The sequence below is a fragment of the Micropterus salmoides genome, unplaced genomic scaffold (genome assembly GCF_014851395.1).
Source record: "Micropterus salmoides isolate LMB-PRFRI ecotype aquatic unplaced genomic scaffold, ASM1485139v1 Ms_hic_scaffold_16, whole genome shotgun sequence".
NCBI lineage: Eukaryota > Metazoa > Chordata > Actinopteri > Centrarchiformes > Centrarchidae > Micropterus > Micropterus salmoides.
In genome coordinates, this window is record NW_024040707.1 from 19663118 (window position 1) to 19682729 (window position 19612).

The 19612-nt window shown below is 41.4% G+C and overlaps 1 protein-coding gene across 2 annotated transcripts in view; it reads left to right on the forward strand.

Annotated features, from left to right (window-relative positions):
• The window catches only part of slc16a4 (solute carrier family 16 member 4), a 38389-nt gene that overhangs the window by 9366 nt on the left and 9411 nt on the right, over positions 1-19612 (forward strand). For both annotated transcript variants that reach the window (XM_038722745.1, XM_038722746.1), the window contains 6 exons: positions 8541-8673; positions 9891-10023; positions 10235-10378; positions 10543-10704; positions 10862-11518; positions 17569-17780. In XM_038722745.1, coding sequence (XP_038578673.1) covers positions 8557-8673; positions 9891-10023; positions 10235-10378; positions 10543-10704; positions 10862-11518; positions 17569-17780 — 1425 coding nt within the window. In that variant the 5' untranslated portion in view covers positions 8541-8556. The remainder of the gene's footprint in view (positions 1-8540; positions 8674-9890; positions 10024-10234; positions 10379-10542; positions 10705-10861; positions 11519-17568; positions 17781-19612) is intronic.

The window sequence follows — 19612 nt, forward strand, 5'->3', positions numbered from 1 at the left end:
CACCCTGATAGCTTTTCTGCCAATTCATAATCTCTATTTTTAAGACCAGATAACATTCTAATCAATTGTGGCTTTTAATTCAATTCAATTTTATTTATATAGCGCCAAATCACAACAACAGTTATCTCACAGCGCTTTTCATAAAAGAGCAGGTCTAGACCGTACTCTGTGATGTTATTTACAGAAGCCCAACAGTTCCCACCAAGAGCAGCACTAGGCGACAGAGGCAAGGAAAAACTTCCTTTTAAGAGGCAGAAATCTCGAGCAGAACCATGGCTCAGGGTGGGCGGCCATCTGCCTCGACCGAGTTTAGTTTCTAGTTTCTTCTTATTTTTAATAGGTTAGTTTTTTATATTGTGGTTTACTAAAGCATTATTATTGAGAGCCTGTACAGAGTGTGTCGGGGAGGGGGCAGTTAGTTGCAGCACCAGCTGAAATAGGGGACTCTTTCCTGGGCTTCGCTCTTGGGTTAGGAGGGATTTTGGAATAGAAGGAGGCTGGATTTCAGATGAATGTTAATTATCAGTGGGTATCTACCTAATTCTGCTCTACATGCATTTGTATTTATGTGTATGTGTAAAATATATCTGCAGAATTCTGCATGTAAAGATTGTGTTGGACAGTTATGATGACTGAGTGGACCCCATACTTAGAGCAATGGGCTGGATGACATTATCAAATAGTTTAAGCTAGACTTTTAAATGGAACATGAAAATAATTAAATGTTGTCTTCAAGCTTTTTCTTTCAGTGAAACTCTCAGATGCTGTTATGATTATACCAGGGTGGGTGTAACTCATACTATGTTCAATGATATGATTATTTATGGTAAACTGTTATTTGTTCTTCTTACATCTGGGGTGTTTTTGAAAAGTCATGACATTAGCTGTCTTCATATTTACTGCCAGGGCCTATATTTGAACAGGACTTTTCTACTTTGTCCAGCTGTTGCTGTAGTCCTTTTTCTGTAGGAGACAGTAGAACAAAGTCATTAGCATAAAACAGAGACTTAACATCTCTATCTGTAGGGAGAAGAAGTTCATTTATATCTACGTTAAATAAAGTCGACTGAAACTGCAACCCTGACCAACACCTCTTCTGTGAATGAAGAATTCAGTTTGTTTGTCTCCAGTTTTAACAGCACACCTATTTTCCAAATATGTTGATTTACCGCCACCTGTACCGCAATGTAGAAGTCTATAATGGAGCCCTTCAAAGTCGAAAACTTTCTTGGTAACAATAAAACAAGTGAGAAGGGTGCCGAGTGCTACCATTTTCTTGCACTCCATAGCTTTCTGAATACTGTGTGCATCTCTACTATGCCATCTATGTCAGTGCCAGCAAGGACCTCTAGTCTTACTTGTCTACATTTCAGTGTCTATATCTACTCCACACTCAGTGTCTACCTATTTAGCTAGTTCTTTTTCGTCTCTCACATATATAATACATGTAGGGGTGTCTCCATGTGTATATATATGGTATGTATAGAGATGTATATAGTACTGTAACATTGCAGATTTAGATTTACGAATTCTTTCCCCACATACTGACTGCCTCCTTCTAGGCACTAGAGGTGGAGGAGGGACCGAGGTGGCCAACGGGGTTGAGTTATTTAAGACTGGTTTAAAAGAGGGAAAGGGAAGAACCTCAACACTGTTTTGTCAAGTTGCTCTGTATTCTCTCACTAAAACATGTTAAAAAGAGTGTACATCAAGGAATCTGATATTATTTAATTTAGAATACTACAGAATAAGTTAAGACAACTGCTGACACAGATGTCACGTTAGTTACTAGGGACTGATTTGTCCCGACTCTTATGGAAGGGGGAAATGACCCCTTTGCAGCAGATGTCAGGAAAACATCCTGACTGTAATACGATATTGAACAACTTCAACGCTGCACCCTGCATCTCTGGACTGCTGCATTTGAGCATTTAGTCTGGGCCACAAACCTTCCTTGGAATGATTTTTCTTGTGTGGTCAGTTTGTTTGGAGTTTTGCTTTTATAGCACATTGATTTGAATTAATCAGATTTATTGGTTGTGTCTTTGTGGTAGCACTTGTGGTTGCTTTGTGTTAAAGTTTCCACATATCCCAGAATTGATTTTGATATATTTGTTTAAAAGGCAGTTCCTTTCACTTGCCATTTTTCTCAGGTCTTTTTGCATTCTTGGTCAAACCATTTGTCTGCGTCTTGCCTTTTAACAGGCTTCCGTTTTTGTTTTATAATGTCAGCTTTACAGTTTTTCTCAATTGCTTAAACACTATTATCAGGCTTTTGAATTAAAATTTCAAAACCATAACTCCATTTTTCAAAAAACACACCAATTTTCCTCTACACACAAATCCCTCCAGTTCTCATTGCCTGCACCATGTGGTCATTGAGAAAACACTAACATTCAATATTGTTCACTCAATTAACACACAGCTACCCAGGTGGAAACACAAAGAATCATCATAATTAATATCATAACTGATAACACACCAATCAAAACCTTCAATAGATAGATAATAGGGCCAGAGTCAGTTCATTCAGTTATAGAACAATGGATCCAGAGAAATGTGAAGGAAGAGGTAGAGGACACCAGAGCGGAGGGGGAGGAGGAGATGGGATAGGAGGAAGATAAGGAGTAGGGCGGAGGAGGAAGGAGGGAGGAGGAGGTGGAGAATGAGAATCTCTGGCCTGTCCCAGACCAAAGCCAAGACGCTGGGGCAGAATAATTTGTTGTTTGGTGTGTTGTACTGTACAGTGCACTAAGGACTAAAAAATGTGTAAATGTTTACATTTGTTATTTCTTTGTTGTGTTCATCATGTGAAAAGGTTTTCGAGGGGGAGAATCACAAGCAACATTACTAATAACCAGTTTCTGTAGTATTGTTTTGAATGTATCTCACCAGTGTGTAAGACTGTGTTGTAGTGTGTGTGTTTTTGAGGGCTTGTGTTTTGAGTGGAGAGCTTCATTTTGACCTGAAAATAGGATGTTTGGGGAATTGGGTGTGACGTTGTGGATTTGTGTTTAGAGTTTTGAGAAAAAGAGGCATCATTTCAAGAAATGTGTTTAAGCAATCGAGGAAAAACTGTAATAGCTGAATAGATATATGATATTGATATCAATTGCCTTGTTTTCACCATCTCTGGTAGGGACAGATTTTGATATTCATCAGGTGAGAGATCAAGGTCATGATTATTTTTTCTCCACTGTCTGTCTAAATAGGGTTTAATTTATAGAGCTTACTGGGTTCCCTTTTGTGTTACTCATTTGACCCGAGAGTTTAAAGAACACATTTATTTAGTTGTGGTCTGAAAGGGGGGGATTGCTCTGAAAGTGAATGCACTGATAGTGGAGGGTCAGTGTCCATGTCAGGGATGGCATAGTACTACACTAGACCCAAGAGCTGAGGAGGATGTGAATCTCCCGAAAGAGTCTGCTCTGAACCTACCGTTAACTATCTACAGGCCTAAGGTCCAACAGAGATGCACTACCTTTTTGATTTATCTCAGAGTCAAGGTTGTTCCAATGGGAGATGGTTGGTGTGGTAAACAGGGGAGACTGACCAAATATATGGTTGTTACCCTGTGGGTCGATGACATCAGGTTCAATTCTTGTTCGTCCATTCAGATTTCCAGTTAGGAACCACGTTTCCCTGAGTCTGGAAATTGATGATTTCTGAGTGGGGAGTTTCAAAAATGTAAGGACAATTTACTGTCAGTCTGGATCTGGTTATGCCCAGGTTTGGTCTAATCTGAACCAGATGTGTGATTTACCCTGTTTTACTGGTGAGATCTGAGTGTACCAAGATCCCATTCGATGTTCTGCCCTTGTGTATCTTTTATTTTATTTTATGAAGGGCACCATGACTTCATTATATCGTAGAGGACAATAAGTGACCAGATCATTATGACACAATTATATCTATGTTTTTAATAAATTTCATGAATTCAGGGTTTCCTCTCTTCAGCTCGAAGGTTGAGGAGTTGAGACCCTGAATTTTCCAGCAACTTACATGAAATGACTGCCTTAACAATAATCAAAATCTGTAACGTGAGATAAAAATGAAACTATACATATACAATACTAAAAAATACACTCACCTAAAGGATTATTAGGAACACCTGTTCAATTTCTCATTAATGCAATTATCTAATCAACCAATCACATGACAGTTGCTTCAATGCATTTAGGGGTGTGGTCCTGGTCAAGACAATCTCCTGAACTTCAAACTGAATTTCAGAATGGGAAAGAAAGGTGATTTAAGCAATTTTGAGCGTGGCATGGTTGTTGGGTTTACAAAGACTGGTGTGAAAAGGGAAAAACATCCAGTATGCGGCAGTCCTGTGGGCGAAAATGCCTTGTTGATGCTAGATGTCAGAGGAGAATGGGCCTGAAATAACCACTCGTTACAACCGAGGTATGCAGCAAAGCATTTGTGAAGCCACAACACGCACAACCTTGAGGCGGATGGGCTACAACAGCAGAAGACCCCACCGGGTACCACTCATCTCCACTACAAAAAGAGGCTACAGTTTGCAAAAGCTCACCAAAATTGGACAGTTGAAGACTGGAAAAATGTTGCCTGGTCTGATGAGTCTCGATTTCTGTTGAGACATTCAGATGGTAGAGTCAGAATTTGGCGTAAACAGAATGAGAACATGGATCCATCATGCCTTGTTACCACTGTGCAGGCTGGTGGTGGTGGTCTAATGGTGTGGGGGATGTTTTCTTGGCACACTTTAGGCCCCTTAGTGCCAACTGGGCATCGTTAAATGCCACGGCCTACCTGAGCATTGTTTCTGACCATGTCCATCCCTTTATGGCCAACATGTACCCATCCTCTGATGGCTACTTCCAGCAGGATAATGCACCATGTCACAAAGCTTGAATTATTTCAAATTGGTTTCTTGAACATGACAATGAGTTCACTGTACTAAAATGGCCCCCACAGTCACCAGATCTCAACCCAATAGAGCATCTTTGGGATGTGGTGGAACGGGAGCTTCGTGCCAATGGATGTGCATCCCACAAATCAACTGCAAGATGCTATCCTATCAATATGGGCCAACATTTCTAAAGAATGCTTTCAGCACCTTGTTGAATCAATGCCACGTAGAATTAAGGCAGTTCTGAAGGCGAAAGGGGGGTCAAACACAGTATTAGTATGGTGTTCCTAATAATCCTTTAGGTGAGTGTAATTTGACAATTCCATGGAGGCATGTACTATTTTCACCAATATTACCATTGTACTTACAACTACTTTTGCCATCATTCTGTTTCTCAGGTGAGAAGGGATTCTGAGTATGTGTCTCAGCTGAAAAGAGGCCGGGTGCACAGGGTGTGCAGCATCACACCAGCTCAGAGGAAGCAGGGGGGAGGGGCTGTGGCAGTAGGCTGGGCTACAACTGCAGCATAGCTCTGCTGTTCCTGTGTGGATCACCAGGCATTGAGGGTCTCCTTTTTTTCAACAGCTTCATTGCCTGGCCTGTGGTGCTGCAGCATTTAGACAACACTGTTGTGTCCAGAAACTTCCCTTTAGAGTCGGCCAGCAGGACTTCTTGTGTGTGCTTTTGGGCTTGCTTTCCAGGCTGAGTCGAGGGAAGCTGGCATGGGCAGAGCTGGCTGTTGGCAGGTGGCTGTGTGGATGTCTCAGAAGGTAGCATGGTGTTGTTGGGCTGGGTACAGGGCAGAGAGGATGAGGCAGAAACAAGGCAGGGGAGAGTATGTGTCTCTGTATTTGCCCCTGTAGGGACTGATGAGAGTCGGTCTGTCATGCGTTGAACTTGCTTGGTGAAGCTCCTTTTTCTCTTCTCAGGATCCTCCTTATGCTAACTGCGTACCAAGCGTGTTGTTGTCCTGTTTGAGTGCCTCTAGACTTCCCCTGAGGTCAGATGCCTAGGTCTGGTTGTCTCTCTTGAGCTGCTGGAGCTCCTCTTTAAGCTGCTGCAGTATTGTCTGGGGGGTCAGACAGCCTGTGTGGGAGGAACAGAGATGGACAAGGTGGTGGGGTTCCCTACTGGGCTCTCATCATCTTCACTGTCAGAGGGGACATTGATTCTCAGGCTTCATTCCCTTGGGACATGGCCTTTCCTTTGGTGTAGTATATGATGACAAGCGGAGGGTCGTCCTTGTCAGGGTGTTAATCCTTACAGATCCTTTATCTGCCCCCTGAGCCCATGCCCTAGCTGGATACACATGCATAATTGCGGCACAGTATCTTTCTAGATGTTAATGGAATCAGTGAAGAATATCCATCCATCTATCCATCCATCCATTGTCAACCGCTTATCCTGCGTACAGGGTCGCGGGGGGCTGGAGCCAATCCCAGCTGACATCAGGCGAAAGGCGGGGTACACCCTGGACAGGTTGCCAGTCCATCGCAGGGCTCAGTGAAGAATATGAGGTTGTTATTCTTCCTTCCTTTTTTGTGTTCAGTGTAGTCAGTGAAGAGGATCTCTCTGTTTTTACACAGTGTCTTTTCCTTGTGTTTCACCCTAGCTGTTCCACTCTTACATTTAGCAGGGTGCTCAATGTCCTTGCTGTAATGTCTGCTGACTGGTTTCCATGGCGGCCACTTGTTTACTGCAGTGGAGATAGGGTAACCATTTACTTTGCTAGCTTTTCTAGCTCACAGAAAAGCTGAACTATATTCAGCTTACCAGTTATCTTAATGTTACCAATAAGGATCCTTTAAATTTTCTTCTCGTCTTCATAGAATAACTCTGATATTTCCTCTTCTGTTCTTGTTGATTAATGTGGTAACCTCTTCTTTAGAGTCCTCTCTGAAGATTATTTGAATATTATTTTGCAAACAGTCCTACTTTTTTAGATCCAAGTTTGTGATCAGGAACTCATCCTCAGCTACTCTTATGGAATCTTGGAATCCCTCATCTTTAATCATTATCTTATTGACCATCAGTGTGTTTACCAGCACTTAAATAACCTGTTTTTTCTGATTTCTCCAGTAACCTGACTATCTAAACATCAGGTTCAACAAAATGCATTGGTACCCTGTGAGAAAGAAAGTTACGTTTACTTCAACTGTTCTCACGTGGAACGTGTCACCTTCCTTATGAAGCATTTGTAAACCTGACTTTTGGAAGAATTTGAAATCTTTATTGTTAATTATCTCTGTTTGTTTGCCAGCAGTCTTCTTCCCTGCTTTTGTTGGTGCGTTGGTACATTTTGTGACATGTTACAGCCACCAACTGTTGAGTCGAGGAATAGCAAGAAACCATCGGCGGGACTGCGTATTATGTCACCCATGTCCCACTCTAAAAAAACATTGCTCCATTACAGTATCAGTGGTCAAAAAGGGTTCTTGTGAGTCAGGTTTAGAAGACACCTGGTTGACAGCTACATGTCTGCTGGAGAAAATGTATTTATTGGCCATGAATTCCTTTTACTGCATTTCTAACACAGTTTTTTACAAAGAAGGCATGAGCATGACAAAGAACTGGACAGTGAAAGTGGAGCTGACAGCATGGGATGTAACGTCCTTACTGTAGCTTCAAATCCTTGTATCCAAAATAATTAAATCCTAAATCTAAGTAAAACATCAACTTGCGTACGTTCCAGCAATTCAGTCATGTTTTTCGACTGCATGGAATCAAGTTGGCAATTCCTAGAAGCATGTTTACTGAGTTATAGGGATAACTTTGCAAAGCCAGAGCAGATTTCAGAGGTTTTACTCTGCAAAGTTATCCAGATAAGTCAGTAAAACTGCCTCCTGGAATGAGCCTCTGAGTTTTTTTTGCTGGTTCACAAATTTAAATATCACAAAGTTAAAACATCATCATCATCTTCATCAACAAAGCAAACTTTAGACCTTCATGCCGAGGACATGCTGATACGTGCTGATGCCGAACTTCGAGATACACACGATTAAATATTTGCACTTGCTGCGACATAGACACACATCATTTAAACACTGCTGAGACATTCAGTCCAGTCCATCTGTAATAAGGGCAAAAGAGGTGGAAAAGTAACCAGGTTGCTGTACTGTAACTGGCCTGTTTCACAGCTCAGTGACTGCACACGATAATACAGCCTTACTATCTACTATCAGTTACCCTTATAGGATAATTCTGTACCATGAGATAAAGATAAGAAATGAATGTCAACATTCAATTGTCTGCTTGAATGGTTCAGAATGATTTGATTTACTTTTTGGTCAACTGTTTCCTGTAAAGTTGCTAGAAGCAAAAACACTGTATTGAAGATGAAAATCACTGGTTGCTTTATTTAGAAAATTATCAAGCTTTTTTTTCTTTTTGAGAAAGAATCTGCTTGAGACGGAGATTTAATCACACAACACAAATGCATCGAATGTCTCTTAAACACACATTACACAAGTATTTTACTTTTATAGTGAATCCAGTGCCATACCTTAAAATGCTCGCGCCCTGTAATAACCACACTGTGTTTCATATCCACATGTGAACATCCACAGCATTTTAGAATATATTTGGCCTGTGATGCAATGAATGCTTCTGATTAGGCAGCCCAAGAGATTTTACTATTATTGATAGTTTTTTTTCTGTCTCTTAGTGAAACCAAGGCAGCCATGAACCTGTTCAGGAAGGATGCCATGACCACTAAGAAGGAGAAAGAAAAAGAGATCCAGTATGAGGACCCTCCAGATGGAGGTTGGGGCTGGATGGTAGTGCTGCATTGCTTCCTGGTAGGTCCACCTCGGGTGTTTACAATCCCTCATCTCACAAACATGCAAATATTTTGTCCATACACAACGGCTCTTCCACTGCTAGTTTTCCAACCACTGCGATCAAATGCATATCTATTAACGAGAGACTAAACTTAGAATAAAATAGTCAGTTTAATATTTTCATGTTTCCTTTTCCATAGTCTCCATATGTGTTTCACCGAGCTCATCCTGTAGCAGGAACACTAATCAAACATGAGAGCGTTTACTTTACCTCACATGCAGTCTTTGCAGCACCAAGTGAAGCCAAGGCTGAAGTGCCTTAAACCTGCATTTTTTTTAATAGCCAGCAACCTGTGGAGCCGCAAAAAGAAGTCTGATTACATTGTAGTCTATGACAAAATGACGCAACTTCTTACTTTATTACTTCGCAACTTCTTACTTTATTTCTTCAGTACTTGAGTTTATGGTCTCAATCGCTAGTTTCAAGTCTTCTTCAATATAGCATGATGGTCAATTACGTGAAGCAGGGTTTGCTTTAGGGCATGGCTACCTTGTGACTGTCAAGTCGCTACCATGGTGACTTGTCAATCAGGAAAGAGGCGAATTGTATCCACTGTACTGTGTACACTTAACTACAACTAGCCGTGAACTTGTTTTTGGGTTCTGTTGCTGTTTTTGTCGTTCATGGTTTTAAGCTAGCCAAAATGAGCATACCAATTAATATCACAGTTAATGTGAATTAGGACAGCGCAGTGGCCCACTGGATAGCACTGCGGCCTCACAGCAAGAAGGTTCGAACTTTGGTCGTCGGAGGCTTTTCTGTGTGGAGTTTGCATGTTCATACGTGTCTGCGTCGGTTCTCTCCAGGTGTTGCGGCTTCCTCCCATCGTCCTAAGACATGCAGGCTAGGTTAATTGGTGACTCTAAATTTAACCTGTGAAACCTGGGAATGTGAGTGTGTAAGGCTGTTTGTCTCTATGTCAGCCCTGTGATGTGGGTTTACAAGTGGTAACCTGTCCAGGGTGTTCCACGCCAGTTCACCCAATGTCGCCCTTTTACACTGCACGGATAAGCAGGTAAAGAGGATGGATGGATGGATGGATGTGAATTACAGATGGTTCCAAAAAACTGAGATGCCAAACTTTGTAGATGGTAGTCCACAAACCAATGGGGGATGTCAAGGTGTTACTCATCTCATTCCCATTATTTGCATCTATGTGTGTGTGCTTGCGCAGGTAAACGTCCTGGTGATGGGAACACTGAAGAGCTTTGGGATCTTCTTCGTGGCATTCCAAGATGAGTTTGGAGGCTCGTCGGAGAGCATCAGCTGGATCGGTTCCATCATGTCAAGCCTCCGTCTGTCTGGAGGTTCGTAACTGTGTCCCCTACACAGCTCTGTGTTGAATCCATCAATGAGATGTAAAGATAACGATTCCTCAAATGTTCCTTGTATAATTGTGTCTTCTTCATGTGCCCAATCAATTTGTAAGGACAGAGGAAAGGTTTTATCATTTGAAGCCACTCTTCCACTGCACGAAACATTTTTAGATTCTATGTCTTTGTGCTTCCTCTCCTGTAGCACCCCTTGCCTCTGTGGCCTGTGCCAAGCTAGGGGCCAGGGTGACCTCCATTGCTGGGGCAGTGCTGGTTAGCGGAGGCTTCCTCCTCAGTATTTTTGCCAACAGTGTGGTGTTCCTCTACGTCAGTATGGGAGTGATAGTTGGTGAGTAGTTTTCCTGATGACTTTGAAACCACAAAGCAAAACCAAAGTCATCCTCCGCATGAGAAAATCTATTTGAGGTCATTGGTTACAATTTTCTCTCTTGTCTGCCCACATAGCTTTGACAAGTAATGTTAGATAATAAGTACATTCTTTACTCCTCTTAGGAATGGGTTTTGCACTACTATACCAATCCTTCTCAGTGGTCACGGCGCTGTACTTCCGAAAGAGGCTCGCAACAGCTTATGCGATCGGGCGTTCTGGGATGGGTTTGACCTTTGCACTTGCACCATTCACTCAGCTGCTCCTGGACAAATATGCTTGGCAAGGTAGGCGGGAAAAATCTATTAATGAGACGACCCTAATATATTTCTTTAATTGGTGCTCAATGTATAATGTATGTAAGTCTGGTGTATTTTCTTTTTTGTGTGAGAATAAATACTGCACATATAAGCAGACATTCTGAGCTCTCTTTGTCCCCCACAGGGGCAATGCTGATTCTTGGCGGTCTCATGCTGAATCTGGTGGCCACTGGGATGCTTCTGCGACCCATCAAAGTGAAGCCTTCCAATTTTAACCCTACCTCTTCTCCCATCCAAAAGAGCCCTGCTGTTTCCCTTAAGAGCTCCTCAGAGAAGGAATACACTAAGAGCTGCTTGAATGGCTCCTCTCATTTATCCAATGGTATCTCTAAATCAGACTCCTTCCCATCCCCTCCTCCTCCTCCTCCTCACGGGGACACTGAGAACCTGGGGCAACAATGTACTCAGGGACTCAAGGATCAGTCAGTGAACCCTGAACTGACCAGGCTGGTCCTCAATGGTGTGAACGGCCATGAGCCCCACCATGACTTAGGTCAGTGTAAACCCACAACTCCAGACCGCTCAGCGGAGCTCAATGGCAGCATGAATGCATCGACCATTGTTGGATTTCCTTCACATGCCAGCACACCAAGTGAAGAGACCGTCAGAAAAGCCAAAGTACTGGATTTCTCCCTGCTAAGGGACCCGTTCTTTTGCATCTACACTTGGTCCTTGGTCTTCAGTCAGCTGGCCTACTTCATCCCCTATTTCCACCTGTCTGCCCGTGCCAGAACCCTGGGCATCGATGCCATGGATGCTTCCTTTATCATCTCTGTGGCAGGTGAGGCACACAGTAGTTCCTACTTTGTTTTTATGATTCACCTTAAAGGAATGGTTTGATATTTTGGGAAATGGAGCTCATTTGCTTTCTAGTTAGATGAGAAGATTGATACCACTCTCATATCTGTAGCTGCAGCTAGTTATCGTAGCTTAACATAAAGACTGTAAATGTGGTTATGGCTATCCTGGCTTGATCCAAACAAAATCCTCCAACCAGCACCTTTACAGGTCACTAATTAAAACGGTGTTTGAAAATAAAAGACAACCAACTAATAAAAAAGAAATGAGTGTATTTCCCAAAATCAAAAAGTTTTTCGACCATAAAGGTCATCTTTTAAACAGAAGCATGAACAAATTAAAAAAAAAGGTCATCTCATATATAATGCAATTAACAGAGTTACAGTTTTAGGAATATTTTCAATGTCACAATTGTTGGAGGCATTTGTTTTTTGAATACCTCCCCTTCTGGGTACCTCTGTTAGGTACAGTACTTACTGACTGACTGTGGACCATATATGGTGTCCCCCACATCCACCACCAGTACCACCCCTCACCTGACTGCCACCTTAGCAATTTGATTGGTCTAAAATCACATGATCCTATAGCAAAGTTATTTGTGGTCACGTTTGAATTTCAGTGGACCCTGTTTGCTGTTGTGTTAATTGTACTGGTTCATTTTTGTTATACGTCTCCGTTTTAAATGCACTTCTTTGCTTGATGTCTCTTATGGAAGTTGAAACTGGTGGATTTTACCAATGAAACGCATTGCAAAAGGTTGCACAAAGTTCATCTTTTATACACCAGTCATGCATTTCACTGTGTCTGAAATTTGGAAAAAGCATGTAGCCAAATGATTAACCTGCAGGCTCCTGATTGAATAGACAGCAGATTTCTGCTATTTGTCTTTAAATGTGGATTTCATAGTGACTGAGAAGAGGGAGGTTTTAAGACTGTGTTTGAGAAGCAATGCAAAAACATCCTCAGTCAACTTCTAGGCATTAATTATTTGTAAGCTGCAGTCTTATGTAATGAATGTGCTTACATAAAAGCTGAACTTTGGTCCACTGGCCAGGGTGGGTGGGTTCAGCAGTATGCCATTGATGAGGCCACTACATATGAACAGAAAACAGCATTAACATTTTGACCACCAACTACATGTGCATGTAATTCTTTAAGAGTGCTTGGTCAGACTTTGTGAATAATTGAAATGCTCCAGATGGGGTTGTGCGTTTATGAGTTACATGCTTCTGTTTTGTAATCTTTCCCTTGGTAATCAGTCCTCAGCAGACAGAAAGTATTACCTTTTGATGAAAGGTGTATTTTAGATAAGAATAATAATCTGTTGTCACTTGATGTCACAGTTTCTCATTCACCTATGTCACAAGATGTAATAATAGGAGAGAGTTTGAGAGATACTACCGTCATATTAACACAAGAAGTGCTTCATGATTTTATCCACTCTTTTTTTTTTTTATCACATCTCTTTAGTGTTAAAATGACATATAATCGTTTAAATTATGCATCAGTGGTTTTGCTTTTGAGGAATTGTTTTAGATTGCCTAAGCATTTTCTGCATTCTGAAAAGCAAGTCATTGTAAAGTACAGTATGTAGATGGCCTGGTAAACATAGGTTTTTCTTTGTCAGCATTGGTGTGCAACAGCAGCAGGACACCACCACTGCTGGCGAAAATGGGGAAAATTACTGAAAACACAAGAAACACAGCAGTGATTATAACGTTTATGGTTTGAGCTAAAACTGAAATTGGGGTCAAATAATAACATGCTGTATAAATGTTACAGACTAAACACTATTATGCACTACAATTTACAGAAAATTAGGAAAAGGGAATCCATCTTTACAGTTTTCTATTTTCGATAGATGTCAAAATTTTCCCTGATGGTCTGTGGGGTAACTTATGAGCTTCATGCCAGCGATGAGTGAGCAGCAAGACTGACAGATTCTTTTCACTCAGACACGTTTGTTCTGTCACATTCTCTGGTCATGTGCCCTGTAATGAGAGAGAAAGAGAGACAGAGCTAGAGAGAGGGGGTGCCACCCACACCACAAAGCCACCATCCTGGTGTCCTGCTGTCCTGCTGCCCCCCTTTCCCCGACCCAGCACTTGTCATAGAGGCCCATTGACTTGAAAGAGGCCACTATGGCCCGGGTCTGTCTGTTCATCAACCCTCAGTCACCAACTCTGGAGCTAACTGGAGTCGCTAAGCAACAGCTAGCTGAGTAAAGTTGCTGGCGTGGTGACAAGAGGGGCTCCCAATTTTGTTCGAATCCAGCTCTAAAGTGGCTGATACTTTGCAGAGGAGCACTGAGGCAGCAATCTGTACAAAAGAGGAGGCAAGACAAGCCAACTGCAACCTCAGAGAAGCTGGGAAAACCAATATGCCTTTTATAACCCTATGCTTGAATCTAGTGACAAAATTTCCCTCTTTGAAGCAAAGGGAATGGCATCCCTCCAAGGTCCGTTTATGTCAATGGACATTCACATCCAACTTCTGTACCTGCCAGCACAACAGACAGAAATGATCAGAACTAATAATGTCCCTGAGGCAGTTGCCTTAAGGTGCTACTTGGAGAGGCCAAAGTTAAACTACATTGTGCTTAGTTTCAACAGGAACAGCTGCAGGCCTGGACCAACCTGCTGAGGCTAAAACACACAAACAAACTCAAAACTCGTCTGAATGCAAGCAGGGGACACCCCAGGATACTGTCTTGGGTTCGCTAGAGGAGGACACATAAACACAGCACAGCTGCCTCATGTCATCCTTCTAACCTCGGAAGAGAGAAACTCTTTAGATTCTGTTGTGTAAGAAAAGCAGAAGTGTTCATTAAAGAGGCATGTTCATCCTTTATTCATTTGAACTTCATTCAAAGCCTTTAAGAGTGAAGATGTAGTTGATCATGGTTAAAAACATCCCTGTGTTCATTTATGTAGATTAATGTAACCTTTATTCACAGTAAAGGTGAATATGCATTATTTACTTGGTAATACATACTATATGCAAACTCATCCATATTCAGCAGAATTTCCATCTGTTATGAGTTCAAGTTGAGTGTCAGCGGCTGTAGCCTGTGCAGTTGTGGTGCAGAGGCTGAGCAAAGTATGGGACACTCTGATCTGCATAGAACCAGCTTGTTTCATTGATCAGTGGCTCAGCAGCGTATGCTTGTAGCTATTCCTGCGACGGTCAATACACCACTGCAGATTCTGCACCGCCTATCGAGTTCCAGTTGACCTCAGCAGAGAGCAGCACATATCTGCCGAGTCATCATACCCGACTGGATTAACACAATCAATCAGTTGTGATGGAGTGTGTGATTTGCACATGGTTTGACTGGGTGTTACCAGCTTAATGCACATGTTAACAAATGGATATGTTGCCAGACACTATTTCTGGCAACATTCTCATTACAACGAACAGGATCAACAAGGACTTGAAATAGACATGTCTAGACATCACTAATGCAGCGTGTGTACTTGTGCTGCAAAGTGTAATTTTGTCTGTCACATACACACACACCCTGTGTAGATGCACACTCCTAGCTTTCATCAAGCATAAAATAACAACTTGATTTTAAAGGAACAACATACACTCATAGGTAATACCTTCACTGATTGCCTTAGCTGCAACTTAAAGTACACTTTGCAGGGCTGTGGCCATGGCTTCAAAAATTTGGCCCCTGTACTTTTGGCCCAGACTGGCACCCCACAATCCGTCAAACACCATCCTTGCGGCCCTTTTATCTGTACTATTCCACCAGACCACTTCAAAGCTGAGTAGTAAGTGCTGTGGACAAATGTAGTTTTTATGTCCTGGTGACCAGTAAGAGTGCAGTTCTGGCTCTCTCCCCATTCATTCATAGGATAGGAGCCTGGTCTTGTTAGTCCGAAATAGCTGCCTGGAGGTGTTGCCAAGATGGCGGCTGAGTGGCATGACTTGCCTATAAAGACTTTGAAGTGTTTAATGGTCTGAGAGGAGTAATATACCTGTGTATGTGATAGGGCAATGGAATCAAGAGTGTGCTTGTTTGGGGAGTTTGAACTAAAGTTGACCTCTCCGCATGTGCACTGTTGCTCATGTGCCTTCCACATGCAAATGTATGCCTACTAGACAGCAGCACCCAACAGTTTGAACATACTGGTGGAGAACGGTCTGAAGTAGGCTACATGTAGGCCTACGTTACCCCACACATAGTAAAAACAATAATCCATAAAATATGTATCATAAAAGTTACCAGTTAGTTAATAACTACCTGAAAATAAACACAGGACAACTTGGTTGCTTGTTGTTGGAAATGAAAACTATGTTTCCCTGCATAGGTTAATAAATAAGCAGGCATGCATTTAGCACAGTAGAGCTACCAGATGAAACCTATTATACATGTATACATTTATATCAAGGGAACCCTTAGTCTAATAACTTAAATAATATTATGATACGATATGGACCTAGGTCAATAACTAGTTAGCCAGCAATAAAGTTGCTACGCTATTTGGCATTGACTGACTTGAGTGAGCACCAGCAGACGGTCTCACCTTATAGTGTTACGATAACTTATCTTATCTTATTATCATCATCAATAATTGAATAAATCTTCATTCATCATTGTCGTGGTGGCATGACACACACACTACCTCCCTGCACCCTCCCTGAGAGTCCCTGTTTCCATGCTTGCTACTTCTGCTTACCGGTTCAACTACACTCCCTCTGTTCCTTGGCTTCCCTATCACATACCCGCACCTCTTCCTGCTCCTCTGCTTGGCAGTGGCCATGACCTGCCAGCTTTCCTCCTTCTACCTGTTGCTGCATAACATTCACAACCACGACATCTGACACGAGATGTATAGAGGGCAGAGGGGGAGGGTTGGGGCCGGCCCAGTAAGAGATGTGATTGGGCCAGCCTAGTGTCATTATAGAAACCTGGTTAAATGCCAGATTACCAGTCCACCCCTGGCTGTGGCTGACTTTGACATTTAACTCTCAACCTCTGACAACTTTGGTCTGCTGAAGCAGTGTTTGTACTAAAGTCCCATCAGGATTATCTCAAAGAACAAATGTATCTACTGTTTTATGACATGGATGTCATAGTACTGAAAGCATGTCTGCATGTAATTATCTTGGAGGGGAGTCGTTTAGGGTTCTGTTTTTAATTTTGTTTTTATTTGGGTAAAGTTACTCTTTAATGCATCTACCCTATAAAACCAACATAAGTAACTTTAAAAGAAATCCCTAGACCTTTGCTTTCCAGAAGGACATTTATTTCTAGTGCTGCTTTATTCACTTAATTGCTCTGGTAATTGAGGCTGGATCTGTTTTCTAAAAGGTAAATGTGAAGGTTCTTGAGTAAAGACATTTTTATCTAAAGGTGAAGAGAGTAGAGATGTGCATGTAATTTTTGAATTCCATCAAAAACTTCCATTACCAAAGAGCAGCTTCCTGTTACATATTTTATTGCATGTGTTCCCCAGTCAGCCTCTCTTCTCTTTTTCCTTCCTTTTAGGAACATCTTACTTGACTTTATTTATCTAGAATAATCTACATAGTATCAATCCTGCTTTTTGGGAGTTCTGGGTACATACATTTAAAAACCCCAAATCAAACAACCATATTAAAGCATTGTAACAGCTTATTTGGGCCACTGTAGGCAAAAATAAATAAATCAATTACGGAGCCAGGGGAGGGGGGTAATATTCAGAGAAAAACACAGAATGTCCAAGATTAAAGTGGTAGATTAAGAGAAAAAACCCTCTGAGATTAAAGTGATAAAGTCATTAATAATACAAGACAAGAGTCAGTGCAGACAGTTAGGCAGATATGAGGGACTGCAACAAAGTCAGCATGTGTCACACCTTAGTCATGTATAATTTTTTGAACTTTGAGTTTTTCTTGTAAAGTTACCACTTTAATCTCAGGGAATATTTTTTTTAAATATGGTAAATATTTAATCTCACTCTTCACTCTCTCCCAGTTTCTCATCCACCCAATTTATAAGCCTCTCCTGATGGTTTACGCTGTTTTCTTTGTCCGTTGCAGGTATCACAGAGACCATTGCCCAGCTGGCCTCAGGCTGGGTGGCAGACAGGAACCTGTTTCATAAATACCACTACCACAAGGCCTACCTGATCCTCTGTGGCCTGGTCAACCTGCTCTCCCCGCTGGCCACCTCCTACATCCTGCTGATGGTTTACGCTATTTTCTTTGCAATTTTCTGTGGTGGATACATGGCACTGCTGCTGCCCGTTTTAGTAAGGAGATCACACTATCTGAACATGGCTATGCATTTGTACTCTTAAAACAAACAAACCTCTATTACTAGTAGGGGTGTCATTTTTAACAATGCTTTACTTTACAGGTCCCATTGTTTTGTATAATTTCCTAGAAAATAACTTGTATGTAACTTCAAATTCATAGGAAGGTTTGTGGAATGGAGTGAGTGGGCTAATTTGGTACTTATTGTAGGGAAATGGAGACAAGACTATTTCACTGTGTGGCCATATCCAAGCATGCATGCTATTTTGGTTCACGTAGGTGGAGCAGCGCAAAGTGCAGAATGGCTGGGTAAAGTGGAGTATAGATCAGAGGGTATGGTGATTAATAAGTATAAGTATAAGTAAGTATAAAGCAGCTGTGGACAACAGATGCAAGTATAAGAATCACTCATATTAATTTAAAGATAAATGCAAACCGATTTACAGATGTTCCCGCTTTAATCACATTAAACACAACTTTTTAAATGCGGATTTAAAGGCTGCTACTGGCTGGGGAGTGTTTCATCCATCCAACCCTGGACGTTAATTACTAAAAGAATCAAAACGGTTGGAATTTCAAAGCGAATTTTAAGGTCGGGAAAATACCAAACGGTCGGAATGCTGATTGTGCTGGTTGTTGCATCGCCAAGAAAATAGGGCCTTTAGAGTCTACAGCCATGGTAGCGACTCTGTGAGGTTGTACTTTGGCACAGGTGTTTACCATGTTCACCATCTTAGTTTAGCATATTAGAATGTAAACATTTGCAAATTAACAATAAGTAAGTAAGGGTGGTAAGTAAGGCTAATTAGAATATTATTAGTTTTGGAGATATATGGCCATAAACCAAAGTGTATATGGATAAATAGAATGACAGCACATGTCTTTATCAGTCCAATTTATCCTCTGAAGACCATGACCATATAGTTTCTGAGATATTTGATCATGGACCAAAGTGGTGGACCGACACAGCATGGGTAAAAATTAATTCATATGTACTTGAACAAAAATGCAGCAGTCCTTTCAATAAAATTCCACTAGAAACCAACCAGCGCCTATGTATTCAACACAACTAAACTCAAATCACTCAGAACTATCTATTTTACCTCAAGTGCTCATTGGCAAAATCATGTGCCAAATCATATAATTCTTTACAAGTAAATTATTAGGAAATTCCAGACACATAAAATAAACTGTTATCTAACTTTCATTGGCAAATTCAAATATTGTCTCAAACAGACACAAGGCAGAGTGTAAAATTTCAAGTGAAAACAATCTTTTAGAAATGTCAATAAAGGTCAGTGAAGGCAGTTAAATGTTGCAGTCTATGATATCCTCTAAATATTATTTGACTTTTCCCACAATCCAGTCTGTATATTATCAGTCTGTAGTTCATTTACCAGGGAAGACCCCTTCAGTATCAGACTCTAACCTGGTAAATTCACAGTAACTATTTGAGTGGCGGGGACTTTTGTACCATGAAAAATTGGCTTCATTACGTCATTGTGTCACACACTGGAAAGGGAAAGGTATCCTTGAAGCAGACAAATGGAAATGTTTCCCAACTTCCTTTATGGGTGGAACAACATATTAAGTCAGCGAGTATCCAGTATCATCAGGTCATATCACAGCTGAAAACAAAAACGTGAGGACATATGTGGTGTGATTTCCCTTGCCAATGGCGTGGTCTCAAAGGCCAGGACATGCCTCAGGGCCTACATGTTGACAATTGTGATTTTTTTTTATCTGAATGTGAATGGAAGAACCAGTCAAACCAGTTTTCTTCTTCAATCAGATAAGAACCTGTATTAAAGCTCTGCTCTGTCCCTGC